Here is a 14,246-nt window from a genome sequence, read left to right as displayed (position 1 = left end):
ATAGTCCCCCACATTCTATCCCACCCCCCCAGGACACAGTAGTCCCCCATATGGGGGACATGGAGAGTCCGGCCGAACTCCATGTCCGACGGACTAAAAAAAAATCAAACGACGGATAAGGAACACTATTTGGATTGTAATCCAAATAGTGGATAGTCCCCCCCAATCTCCCCAATCAAACACGCCCTAATAGTTTAAAAATAAAGTAAAAGGAAAAAATTAATTTAAAAGATAAAATGAAATTAACCCCTTATTATAAAAGTAAAATTAACACACAAAAAATATGATAACTTATACATGTACTACAGAATGACCGCGTTGTGTTTCTCATTAAATTTGAAGGTAGGTGGCATCGATAATTTGCCCATATGTTGAAGATTGCTCTAACACATGGTAAGTACAATTTTTTAGTCAAAGAAAAATTAAAAAAAAAAAGAGAAAGAAAAAAAGAAAAGAAAAGTTCAAAGTCAAAGAACAAGAACGTGAAAAATGAGAACGCGGTGATACACACAATTGATTTATTGGGTTCCGGCCAAAACAGCGAAACACAATCCATACCATACTATATAGTAGCATTGAAAGCTCCTCATCTTATTATCCTCATCAATTGTATCTTCACTCATCATTTAAGAATTGCATGCTCTGTCCAATCCAGCTCCCTCAAAGGCTCAATCTCATTCATTCAATCAAACAAATTAAATTTTAGTTCTTATTTAAGGAAGTACTTTTAATTTTTATTTTTGTTGGTCTTTCTGTTTTTGTTTCCTCTAAATTATAGGAGCTGTATTTGGTCAGGAAGGCTTTGAAAAGCTGCCACATGTGAGAGAGAGAGAGAGGAAGAGATCTCAAACATCTCTCTTCTACCGCTTATCTCTAATCTAATCTCAAACATCCTTATCCTCTTTTTTTAATTTTTTATTTTTTTTTTCCTTTTTAAGAGAGGAAAAATCTCTTCCATTTAGCACACTTGTGTTGTGTCTTGTTATCCAAACCCAACTAATCTTTGTTAGATCATAGATTAATCTTTCCTGAGGGGTTGGTGGGTGGGTGGGTGGGTGATATGGCTTTGGTTTCTGCTTTGTTTGAGATCTTACAACGACCCACAATTTGGGATGTGTTGATAGAACTCATGATTTTCATGGCTCCTCTCTGGATTGCTGTTTTTATTGGGGTTATGGTTGGCTGGGCATGGAAACCCAATTGGGCTAATCTTGCTCCTCTTTCTTTGTCATCACCTTCCAAAGCTTCTGGATTGAAATTGAAATTGCTATTGTCCAGCTTCATTTCTTGGATTTTCAATACTGGGTTTGAAAAGGAGATTTCATCTCCATCTTCAATCTCAATTTCTGACAGCAGGTTGGTTCAAAATTCTCAAATTATCCTCTCTTTTTTTTCTTGAACTGTTTTATGGGTCAAATGTTGAAAATACCCTTCTCCTTGTTGGAACTTATTACACTTGGAATCAAAAGTCAAAAGTGTTTGTTTACTTCAAATATAAATTGGAAGATGGGTTTGCAAAGTAAAGTTGAAATTTCTAACAGTTGAATTGTTGTTGTTGTTGTTGTTTCAGTTGTTCATCACATCTAGAAGAAGCAAAACCAGTTGTGGTTGGGCATAATGACTTAGACCATTTATGTAGACTTGTAGAGGAGAAAGATGATGGCCCTGCTTGGATTCACATGATGGATCGATCCACACCCACTATGAGCTATCAAGCTTGGCGCAGAGATCCTGAGGTATGTTTTTTTTTTTTTTTTTTCCTCTTTCAAGGTGTTTTACGTTGAATACTAGTAGTTAATTTGAAGAATAAAACTGGGTTTTGTAAATTGCACTTGTATAATTCTGTTCTTCTTGTACAAAACAACTTGTGATTGATTGCATTAGATTTTTCATGGCATTTTCCAGAATGGAGCCCCTCAATATCGTAGTAGTACAGTGTTTGAGGATGCCACACCTGAGATGGTGAGGGATTTCTTTTGGGACGACGATTTTCGATTGAAGTTGAAGTGGGATGACATGCTTGTACACGCTCAAACTTTGGAAGAGTGCCCCACCACTGGAACTATGATTGTGCAGTGGGAACGCAAGGTAGGGAGAGCATTCTTTCTGTTTGCATCTTATAATATTATGCTTTGTTCATCTTGGTTTTATGGCCTTGTGTCTTCTAACTATTTTATTTTTGGTCATGCAGTTTCCTTTCTTCTGTAGCAATAGGGAATACATTATAGGCCGTCGAATTTGGGAATCAAAACAATCATATTACTGTGTTACAAAGGTATATTTTTAGAACCAAAAACTATCTTTGTACATTGGGTAATATTCCACAGATGTTTTTTGTTCTGGTTTCTTTATCTTGTGCATGATTTTACTGCTGGTTGTTTCTTTGATCTATTTGAAGATAATTGGTATTTGATTCTTTTGTTTTTCCTGGTACACTCGAAAGCAAGTAGATAGAATCAAATAGTTTGGACGTGTGCTCGATAGGTGTTAGGAAGTGTCCAACAAATGTTGTGTCATCTTGATATCTGACACAACACGCCACCTTCTTAGAAGTGTCTGTACTTCTTAGTTGATACATACTGTGTATAAAATGTAGTATCACTGTTAAAGAAATTAATCCTGAATAATTCAATTGTGTCTCTAGTCTTGAAAAATATTGAAAATAACACAATTAGCAAAGAATCATGCACATTGAAGTTCAGTTTTGTGTTGGTATGACATACAAAGAACTTTCTAAACTGAACTTCAAATTATGCAACTCACGTGAAGATCAAGTTGAGCAGATTTATGTGTATAAAGATTTAAGTTTTAGGAGTTAAGATCCTATACTGTATACCCATTGCACCAAAAAAATGTATCTAAAACTTGAAGTTGTATGCACTGATGGACTGATTTTGATTTGTAATCAGTTGGTGCCTGTTTCACTTAGGAACATTAAATTCAGCCATTTTTCTAGCATTCGATTATCTTGATCAGTTTTCTTCCTTATAGTATATAGTCCCAGGAATTAACTATTTGACTTCATTTTTTTTTTTTTTTGTATATTTTTGTAGGGAGTACCCTGCTCCTCTGTACCTCAGCGCAACAAACCAAGGCGTGTTGATTCGTATTATTCAAGTTGGTGCATACGTGCAGGTAATTACAGGCTATTTATTTTTACTACCAATATTGTTATGGTGATTAAGGCTTGTTGAGTTGTGTTGAGTTGAAGTTCGCTGCAAAAATTATTTTCTTACTTCCATAGCAATCTGAGTGAGCTAATTGAATGCTTGTGAAGGCAACTGCAATGGCTTTTCATCTAATTCTTTGAACTTTTTTAGTATTGCACTACTAATATAAAGTATAACACCTTCCTTAGTAATTTAGATTATCTGAAAATGAGAAATTAAACATTTACTGCCTGAAAAGCAAACACTCAATACCCCCTAGTAGTTCAATTTTCCTGATCTCTGAACCTTCAGAAACTAATATTATGTATTTTTGGAATTTACCCAGTTGAATCAAAGAGAGGGGATGGGAAGCTTACTGCATGTGAGGTGTTACTGTTCCATCATGAAGAGATGGGTATACCTTGGGAGATTGCAAAGCTTGGAGTCCGGCAGGGTATGTGGGGAGCTGTCAAGAAGATAGACCCTGGCTTGCGTGCATATCAGAGAGATAGAGAATCTGGTGCCCCACTTTCACGTTGTGCTTTCATGGCTCAGATCAACACTAAAGTTAATGAAGACTACCTGAGATCCTTGGAAAGTACAAGCAGCAGTTCATCAGAGATTGAAACCCTGGATTCATCTGATGAGAAGCCATCGGGAATGAACATACCTAGGATTCTTGTTGTTGGTGGGGCTGTAGTGCTTGCCTGTAGTCTTGACCGAGGACTTCTGACGAAGGCAGTTATATTTGGAGTGGCTAGAAGGTTTGCAAACATTGGAAAGAAGTTGTGATTGGGATGCTTTGGCATCTCTACCAGGATGTCTTTGCTAGAAATTTAGAAAAAGGTAGAAAGGTTGAATTATTTTTTTTCATCGGGGGGTGAAGCAGCTATGAGTCAGGAAAAGAGAGGAAAAAAAAATTGTATAGTTATATTCAATGGAAAATGGAAATCTCATTGAAGGATTTTGTGCTGCAGAAATAACAAGAAAATTTAGTTCTTTTCTTTGCTTTTCTTTTTCTTCCATACCTAATTCTCATTGGAAGAATTTTTTTGGATTCTTTCATTCAGGCAAAAGACTCCTAAAAAGAAAAAAAAAAAAACAAAAACAAACAAAAACATGCTTAGATCGCAATTGAATGATTTCATTGGTTATATATTCCTTTACAAACAATTTCATCAGTATCCTATTCAACTGCCAACCCTGTTCCAAAAACCTAACTCTTTAGCACAAAAATGGAAAAAAGTAGTAAAAATAATCAATAGAAAGAAATGCCCAATCCGAATTCATTCCAGTACAAATATGGTTGCTGCAGGAAAGCTGGCTTCAAATTACAGTCTGACCTGAGCAGCAGCCTTGATATATTACATAGGTTGTTGTATGGATAATGATTTCTCAGCTTCCCCAACCCCAGCCAAGCTCAAAACCACTCTTTGGACCTTCAAACCGTGGAATGGCCCTGGCCCAAATGGTCTTAACCCAGGCTTCTTCCAACGCTACTGGGACATTGTAGCCAACTCGCTTTTGCAGTGCACCACTCAAGCCTTCGAATCTGGCTCAATCCCCCCAGCCCTTAACCAAACCCTCCTATGCCTCATAACTAAGCACACCAAACCAGAACTTGTCACTCAGTTCCCTCCAATACGCCTGTGCAACACGATCTACAAGCTCATCACCAAAACTATTGTTGCTCACCTTAGGCCTCTCCTTGATGATCTCATCGGCCCTTTGCAATCCAACTTCATCCCTAGTAGAAGAGGCACTGACAATGTCATTATTGTCCAAGAAGTTGTACACCATTTCAGAACCAAAAAATGCAAATCAGCAAACATGCTCATCAAGCTCGATCTAGAGAAAGCATTTGACAGACTTGAATGGGGTTTCATTGAAAAAATCTGAAAAATCTAAAAATCCCCTAGATATTGATTTGTGATTATATATCAATTTTAACCAGTAAATAACAATCTCAATCAAACAATTAAAGACAAACCGACATAACGATTTTACATGGAAAAACCACAATTGGAGCACCTCCATTTGTGATAAAAAAAAAAACTACAAGCAAAAGCCACAAAATCATATACTAAAAAAAATAAATGAATTACACAAGTGTACTCTCAATTACCTAACGAATCTACGCCCGAATCGAACCGACCCCTATGTGCCCCTTCCAGCCCCGTCTTCACCTCGAAATTGTCTTGTACAACATTGAATCCACAATGCCGATGTTGAATACATGACGATGAGCCACTCCAGAATCCACCAAAAAACAACTCTCTCCTTTATATTGAATAAATAAAACAAACAAACCTTTTGATATAATCCACTCAATTCATGATTGTAACACTCACAAATATCAAAGGAAACAAGCAAAGAAGCTCCAGAAGAAAACCCTAATATCCAAGAAGAAGATTTGGAAGCCGTAAACCTAAAATCAGACTGAAACAAATATTTATAGAAAACCGATCCGCAATCTCCGCTCGAACGCAAGAATAGACACTCGAGTGGATCTACGCTCGAGCGCAGGAATGGCCGCTCAAGCCGAAAAAAACAACTCCCAGTACTTTTGCAAGCGAGTGAAACTTCTGAATGGTCGCGATTTCTGCTCGAGCACAGGAATGGCCGCTCGAGCGAAAAAACAACTTCGAATGCAATTTAGCCTTTTGTTTCTGGGGTGCTACCCCTCGACCCCGCTTGGGCGCTGCCCTGAACCCGACATAGTCAGCGAAATGGCAAACAAGAAAGAATTAACTTCTGAAACATCTCTGCAAGGCCCAATTCGGGTTGGATTCGCATCTAAAACTCATAGCCTCACTGAAATAAATAAATCGAATACAATTACAACTGGAAGGAGTTTTGTCGAATGGGATTGCCAAGAATAAAAACCTAACAATCTCTCCCTTTGGCAATATCGTGACAAAACACACCTAACAAATAAAATCTTAATCACCCCAACCCATTACAGCTAACAAAAACAAACTTCTTTCTCAAGGTCATGATCTACAAAACAACTATTAGTGCCACAATCTCCAAAACAACTATTAGTACCACAAGAATATATGAAAAAGCAATAGACATATGACAAGATTATATTGAAGCATGAGATGGAAATATGAATAGATATAAATTAGAGATTTTAAGAACATGTAGCATGAATAGATGACAATCCTAAGAAACACGCAAACACACTCAAAAACCATTTTGATTATGACTCAAACTTCTCCCCCTTTTTGTCATGAATTGTCAAAGGAAGCTCAAACAACGAAAGTAAGAGCATAAACCACATAAGCAAGAACAAGATGATGTTGATGATGTAAAAATTAAAAACCTCCGAGAAGTAAGCAATAAACAAGCAGTGGATAGTAACATACAAACCAACTAATGCCAATCTCCCTTACCCTCCCTTACCAAACCAATCAATTTAAGTTCATGCAAAAAAAAAAAAAAAAAAACCCTTGCAATGATAAACTAAACTCCCCCCTTCCTAAAAGCAACTACAAACACTATACAGAAAACAATGAACAAGAAAAAGAAAAAAAATATGGTGCAACAAGTAAGGAATTTCAGATTTGTACCTTAAAACACACAAGATTATCCAAGAAACATAATTACTTGAAAACACAATGTGCATAGCCTCTAGAAGATTCCTCATAAAAGAAAGTGATGCATTATGTGAAAAGTACAGATCCCATGATAAAAGTGTGTGTGTGTGACTCTTGGAGTTCGACAAACACTAGATTCAAATCCTAGTAGTGATCTAATAGCTGGACCTCTGGCAAGAGAATCTAAACACAACTAAAGAAAGTCAAACCACTAGGAAACAAGGAGTATTTGTTAAGTAAAAGCGGAGGCTCCCCCTCAATCAATGAATCTTTTTTTTTCTTTCTTTCTTTTACATATTTTTTCTTTTCTTTCTTTTGAGCATTTTTTTCTTTCTTTTGCACACTCATTGGCGGCTGACATGCTCGAGAGTATAGAAATTGAACCAGAGAAGCATGGAGACAATAAGGATAGCCTGGTTGGTGACTCTAAGGTAGCCTTTTCCTCATGCCTTAACTGCAAAGAACTGAGGGAAAAGCCGTGGAGATGCAAAAAGATAGAAGGTGGTTAAGAGACTCAACATCACCCATGATATGCTAGTATAGGTCAATTCCTCTAGAAAAGCAAAAGATACAATGCCAGAAGTCCATAGAGAAAAATGATCACTAAGGCGGAAGACTCCGACATTTGCTAATCCAAGAGTGTGTACAGAATAAGACATACTAATCAAAGAACACACACTCCGAGATGAGTAATGACCAGAGAAAGCACACACATATTAACATGCAATGGATATTCTCATCAATTCCAATATGCAACAAGAACTTCTCAAAAATTTCTAGTAAAATCTTTTTGGATTTCTTTTCTTTTTAAAAAAAAACAAAGCAAGATAGAAACGAACAGGTACACAATTTTTTTTTTTTTTTTAAACAAAGCAAGATAGAAAAACAAACAAGCATATATTAAATGACTCAAAAAAAAAAAAAAACACATAGAAATCCAAAAACTAAAAAAACAAATAATTAAATTAGCACAAGTCAAGTTTTCTCACCTAAACCGCTTTTGTATGAACACAGTTGTGAGAATTGCAGTTCTTCGGTGGTGTCTTGACATTGTGGTTCCCTTCTCCTTCAATGGGAACCCGTCTCGACTTGGTTTCCAACTTCTTATACCTAGGTCTAGGAAAATGCAAACTCGCTCCATGTTTGGTCTCAAGCAAATCAAAATAGCAAGGTCTATTATGACTCATAACCTCATTACAACCAAAGAAGTGTCTCTTATCCCACGAGACGTTGGAATTTCTTTCATCTCTATGAGACACTCTCTCATGCAACTCATAACAATAAGGGCATATATGACCATACATACCACAATAATGACAAACAAAAACAGGGTGTACCTTCTTTTCTTTGACCTTACCAACTTTAAAAAGATTGAGAAGTCTTTCCTCTCATTGAATCTTGCGCTCCCTCTGCCCTTGAGTTCTTGTATCATGACATGCAGATGCACTCGATTTTTGCTCTTTGTTATCACCAAAGCCAATGCCACTCTTGTCATAACACATTTTTTGAGACCCAATGATATTGTCCAATGTCTTTGATCCTTTGTTCCAAAGACCAATGGTAGCCATAGCACACTTGAGCTCTTCCTCTTTCTTGATCATTAGTTCATCCAAGGCAACTTGATACATCTTGAGAGTTTTAATCTTTTCTTCATACTTTGCATAGATTTGCTGTAGCTCATTCCTCTCTGTCTGACAAGTCAAGAGTTTCGCACAAAGAGCTTGTCGATCACTAGAAATCTTAATAGCATCATTCATAATCTCGGAAATCTCCTTATTTAATTTGACATTCTCACTTTCATATGCTTCGAGTTTCATAGTGAGTTTGTCATTCAATTTGGATAAGTTAAGAGATTCCTTATACAACTTTTTATAAGCTTGCTGAAGCTCTTCATCTTCATGCCCCAAGGATTCATCATCAGTGGCATTCTCAACCAGCCTCTTCGGATACTCTATTTGTCCTTCAGTTTCAGAAGCCGCCATGAAAGTAAGGAATTGTTCATGCCCCTCTTCACCTTGTGCTTCATTGTCACTTTCATCTTTATCAGACTCGGATTCATCATCCCAAGTGATAGCGAAGGCTTTATTCTTCCTCAACCGATTAGGGCATTTTTAAGCAAAGTGGCCAAATCCTTGGCATTCATAGCATTGGACTCTTTCAGAGTTCCCTTGTATCTTTCCTTTCTCCTTCTCCTTCTTGGTTATAAAATTAATTTTGAGTTTATCTTTGCCTTTGGATTTATGAGGTGATTCTGAAAGATTAGGATTCTTTTTCAGAAAAGACTTTTTAAATTGTTTCACGAAAGCATCCGTAATCTTAGAATCAATCTCACAATCCTCATCAGAATCTTTTCCAACTCTATGAGCACTACTAAAAGAAATATCATCTTTTTGTCTCTTTTTGAAATTCCTATGTGCCTCATAAGTTTGGAGATTTCCAACCACATGATCCAGCTTGAGGTTGTCAACATCTTGAGCCTCTTTAATAACCGTAACTTTTGGTTGGAACCAATCAGGTAAGGACCTCAAAATTTTTCCCACAATCTTGGATTCTAGTATTTTTTTCACCTAAATTGAAGCTAAAATTTACAATGTCACTCAACTTCACATAAAATTCATCAAAGGTCTTACTATTTTGCATTGTAATATTTGTAAATAGAGCAAACCGCTCTGATAAAATTCATCAAAGGTCTCACTATTTTGGTTGGAACCAATCAGGTAAGGACCTCAAAACTTTTGGTTTGTCAACATCTTTTTGTTTTTTTTTTCATTGAAAGGTATTGAATAAATAAAACAAACAAACCCTCTGATATAATCCACTCAATTTATGATTGTAACTCTCACAAATATCAAAGGAAACAAGCAAAGAAGCTCCAGAATAAAACTCTAATACCCAAGAAGAAGATCTGGAAGCCGTAAACCTAAAATCGGACTGAAACACATATTTGTAGAAAACAGATCCGGGATCTCCGCTCAAGCACAAGAATGGCCGCTGATCTACACTCGAGCACAGGAATGGCCGCTCGAGTGGAAAAAAAACAACTCCCAGTACTTTTGCAGACGAGTGAAACTTCTGAAAGGCCGCGATCTTCGCTTGAGCGCAGGAATGGCCACTCGTGCGGAAAACAACTTTGACTGCAATTTAGCTTTTTGCTTCAGGGGTGCTGCCCCTCGACCCCATCTAGGGGCTGCCCCGGACCCGACATAGTGGCAAACAAGAAAGAATTAACTTTTGAAACATTTCTGCAAGGCCTAATTCGGGTTGGATTTGAATCTAAAACGCATAGCCTTACTGAAATAGAAAGATTGAATACATTTACAACTGAAAGGAGTTTTGTCAAACGGGGATTGCCAAGAATAAAAACCTAACAAAATCCTATCTTTCTTCAACTTCCTCCCCTCCTTTATCAAATTGGTCATGGCTTGTGTCTTCTCATCCTCCCCCCTTACCATCAGTTTCAATGGAGGAGTCATAAACTAGTTTAAGCCATCGAGCGCCATCCAACAAGGTGATCCCATTTCCTCCTACCTCTTCATTCTTTGCCCGGAATATCTCTCCATCAATATCTCCCTTTCCTATGACCAAAATCTTTAGAAACCCATCAACTCAATAGAGGTGGCCCTTTTTTATCTCACCTTTTTGTCGCCAATGACCTAATCCTCTTTGGTGTCACTTCTGAAACAAATTGCCTTCAAATCAATTCCATTCTTGAGGATTTCTACCTCAAGTCAAGACAAAAAAATCAATTTTTCCAAATCCAAGGTATTATTTTCATCCAATCTTGATGAAGAAAGTCAACTCCAATTAGCAAACACACTTGATATTCCTCTAACAAAAAATCTTGGAACATACCATGGCTATCCCATTCAACATTCTAGACCCAACAAAGCTTCATTCGATAGACAAAATCCAATCCAAGCTTACAGGATGGCAAAGTAAGCTCCTTTCACTTGCTAATCATACTACCCTCCTTAAAGCTGTCAATGTCGCCATCCTTTCTTTCATCATGCAGTGTAACTACCTTCCCAAATCAGTCACCAACACTCTTGACAGACTCAACAGAGATTTCCTTTGGGGTTCTACCCTGAAGCTCGAAAAATCCACCCTCTCAACTAGGACACAGTCACCAAACCTAAAACTCACAGAGGCTTAAGTATTAGACAATCAGATCTTGCCAACAAAGTTACCATGGCTAACCTAGGTTGGAGACTACAAAATGATGGGAAATCCTTTTGGACCAAAATTCTTCATTCCAAATATCCCAACACCAGTAGACCTTATACTTGTGCCTCAAACACTTAGAAAAGCATTCAAATAGGCCAATAAATCATCAAAATAGGCTAAAACGTCCTTCTCAAGAATGGCCTCAATACATCTTTCTGGTTTGACAATTGGTTAGATAGTGGTCCCATCCAAAACTCAATCTAAGGGTATTCACAACAATTGAAGATCATTGTTACTCTACTATCCCCCATCCTCACCGGCATTTGTAACATTACCCTATCTTGGTTATCATCGGCCAATGATTCTTATGTTTGGAAATAGTCTCCAGATAGGCACTTCTCCAGCTGATTTGTTTACCCCATCGCTAATGACTTCAAAGTCTCGCCTCCACTTCCAAATTGGTCCTAGGTTTGGCACACACATGCTAACCCACGAACCCTCCACTTCCTTTGGCTTTGCATCCACAATAGACTCAAAACCCAATCCTTTCTCCAACTTAGAAACATCACCCCTTTGACCCCTGCCCCATCTACTCACAAGCCCTCGAAATCGTAACACACGTCCTTTGAGACTATCCCTTTACCCTAACCATTTGGAACAACAGAGGGATCCTACCTAATACTCCATTTCTCACCCTTCCAAACCCTTCTGACTGAATCAAAACCAATTGCCAATCCAAAATTGTCCACCACTCATCAGCTCGCTGGTCTGTCCTTTTTCCTATATTGTGCTAGAATATCTAGAAAACCAGGAACTCTTATTGCTTCAACCCAACCAACCCCACCTCGATATTTGCTACTATCATTAAATGGCAACACCTCTCAAACTACAACCACAATAGTAAAATCCCCAGAACCATCAACGTTGGTTGGAAAGCACCACCTCTTGGAATGTACAAGCTCAACACTGACAGGGCTGTAAAAGAAAACCCTAGAACTATTAGTAATGGCGGCCTTATAAGAGATTGTAACGCCCCGAAATAATAATAACAACCCACATTATAATATACCGTAAAATGTGTCACTAGCGTTATATTTAACATTTCATTGATACTTTTTGATCTTACAAAAGATGACATATGCGTGTATACATTCATAAATCTTGGATCTTGAATCTATACCATAAACATCTCTATATGAATAAAAATGCAGAGGAGATATAGATAAGCTTATGCCCTAATGGCTACATCTTTCCAAGTCAATGCTTGGGTATAACAAAAGTGAGATCAACTCAATACAGTTAAAGCCCATGACTTGTACAAAAATAATTACATCAAAGAAAACAAAAGAAGCTATTGGCTCCAAGTCCTCCCAAGTTATGCCCATGGTGGAGGCATACCATCTGCACCTTAAAGTTGTTTTCCACATAGGGTGAGCTAAAGCTCAGTAGAGATACTTTAACACAGTGTATAAAACTTAACGAAGTCATAAGGTGAATGCATATGCATGTCATTTGTCAAACATTTTTCATTTCAATCTCAAAACAATACAATGCCAGAATTATATATCAATTCATGAAAAATATCCTTTTACATAAGAAAACAAGGCAGTGGATACAAAACACTGGGAATCTCTAGGTACATGTCTACCAGTAGGCTATACAAGCACTACCAAAGCCATTTTACCGGTACTAACCGGAAGGATTGGCACCTAACCACACGGGTTTCTAAACTTTCACTAAGGATACACAGGCCAACAATATAACCACAACCACACCCCCTAACAGATTCACCAAGGTGTACACCCATTTTCTCAAAAAAAATACATTTTCAATGTTTAATATGAAATAATGTTCAATGCAATATGAACGGGGTAATTAGTTTCAATTAACCTAATTCTTATGCAATTTCTACAACAATCAAAACTATTCTCCACCGATGGCCCAAAACAGATATTTCTATTCAACGGATAATTTTCCAACAACAGATAAAATCTCATAAATTCCAAGATGGAAGCAATAATAAGTATCCAACTCCACACTCATCATCAACAGATACATTTTTCATATCTTTCAAAACCCAACATCATTCCCTTTTCTTTTATAAAATCATACATCAATGATTTTTTAAACAAAACCTCCTTTATTTTCAAAATCACATTTAAAAAAGGAATTTCCAACACAACCAACAATATATATATATATATATATACTTCCACAATCCTTCTCAATAATTTATTTGAGAAACCCCTTTTTTACTTTTCAAATCAAACCCTAGATTTAACCCCACTAAACCTTTTCAAAAAACAAATAACTAAGCTAAGAATCATACTAAAGGTTGAAGAAATCCCTACCTCAAGTTTAGGACATGAAGAAAACAAGAGTTAAAGTTTGATGGAATAAAAAACAAGATCCTTTCCAATTAGATTGAAGCTTTCAATAAGCTTCACATTTTTCTCCAAGGAGCTATGGTGAAGAAATCAATGGGTGAGGGTATATTTGAGGTTTTAAGGTAAGAACTAGAGAGAGAGGGGAATAAAATTAGGTTTAAACAGAGAGAGGAATGAAAAAGTGATTGAAAAACTCCATTTTCTTGAACTGATATACGCGCAGACCACTCGAGCTACCAAAACACCGCTCGAGTGTCAAAGACAATAAGTGACTCCGCTCGAGCAACCAAAACACCGCTCAAGCACACAATGACCCCCTCTCAAAAGTTTGCAGACTGCAGAAGATTGCTCAAGTGTAAGAAGGACCGCTCAAGCAAAGATATCTTACTCTCAGAAGTTTTGCAGGCCTGCAAAAATACTAGGAGATCCAAAAGACCACTCGATTGACCAAAACACCGCTCGAGCAAACTAGAAGAAAACTAAACAATAGTTCTTTAGAAAACTAACTCCCAACCTATTTCAAATACGACCAACAACCCAACTTAACTACCAACAAGATGATAAAGGATATGAACATCAATTAAAAGTACGAAAACCCAGATCTAAGAGCATAAAATGGGTAGGGTCTAAACTAGAACCATTATAGAGGGTGATATGTTTTAGTAGAAATATTGGTACCATAACTAGTATTTCTACAGAAACATGGGCACTTCGTGATGGTCTCAAGTTGGCTCTTCATAATGGCATTAGCTATCTACTAGTAGAAACGGATGCCATCAATCTCATTCAGTTGATCATGGGTAAATCAAATGAGAACCACCATCTTTATAATCTGGTTTACAACTGTGGGTACCTACTGGAGCAGTTGAGCATCCGCTCAATTAATCACATCTTTAGAGAAGAAATGCTTATGCGGACTCACTAGCAAACCATGGAGCCCAAAT

The 14,246-nt window shown here is 37.3% G+C and overlaps 1 protein-coding gene across 1 annotated transcript; it reads left to right on the top strand.

Moving 5' to 3' along the window:
• The first annotated feature begins 362 nt into the window (after positions 1 to 362).
• LOC114290501 (uncharacterized) lies at positions 363 to 4,151 on the top strand. The gene is made up of 6 exons (XM_028234447.2): positions 363 to 1,356; positions 1,571 to 1,736; positions 1,906 to 2,088; positions 2,192 to 2,275; positions 3,054 to 3,135; positions 3,496 to 4,151. Exons 1-6 carry the CDS (start codon positions 1,061 to 1,063, stop codon positions 3,939 to 3,941), a joined length of 1,257 nt encoding a protein of 418 aa, XP_028090248.2. The 5' UTR covers positions 363 to 1,060; the 3' UTR covers positions 3,942 to 4,151.
• The last annotated feature ends 10,095 nt before the right edge of the window (positions 4,152 to 14,246 follow it).

Source organism: Camellia sinensis, chromosome 4 (assembly GCF_055761805.1).
Source record: "Camellia sinensis isolate YWXY chromosome 4, ASM5576180v1, whole genome shotgun sequence".
NCBI lineage: Eukaryota > Viridiplantae > Streptophyta > Magnoliopsida > Ericales > Theaceae > Camellia > Camellia sinensis.
This window is presented reverse-complemented; position numbering and strand designations above follow the sequence as displayed.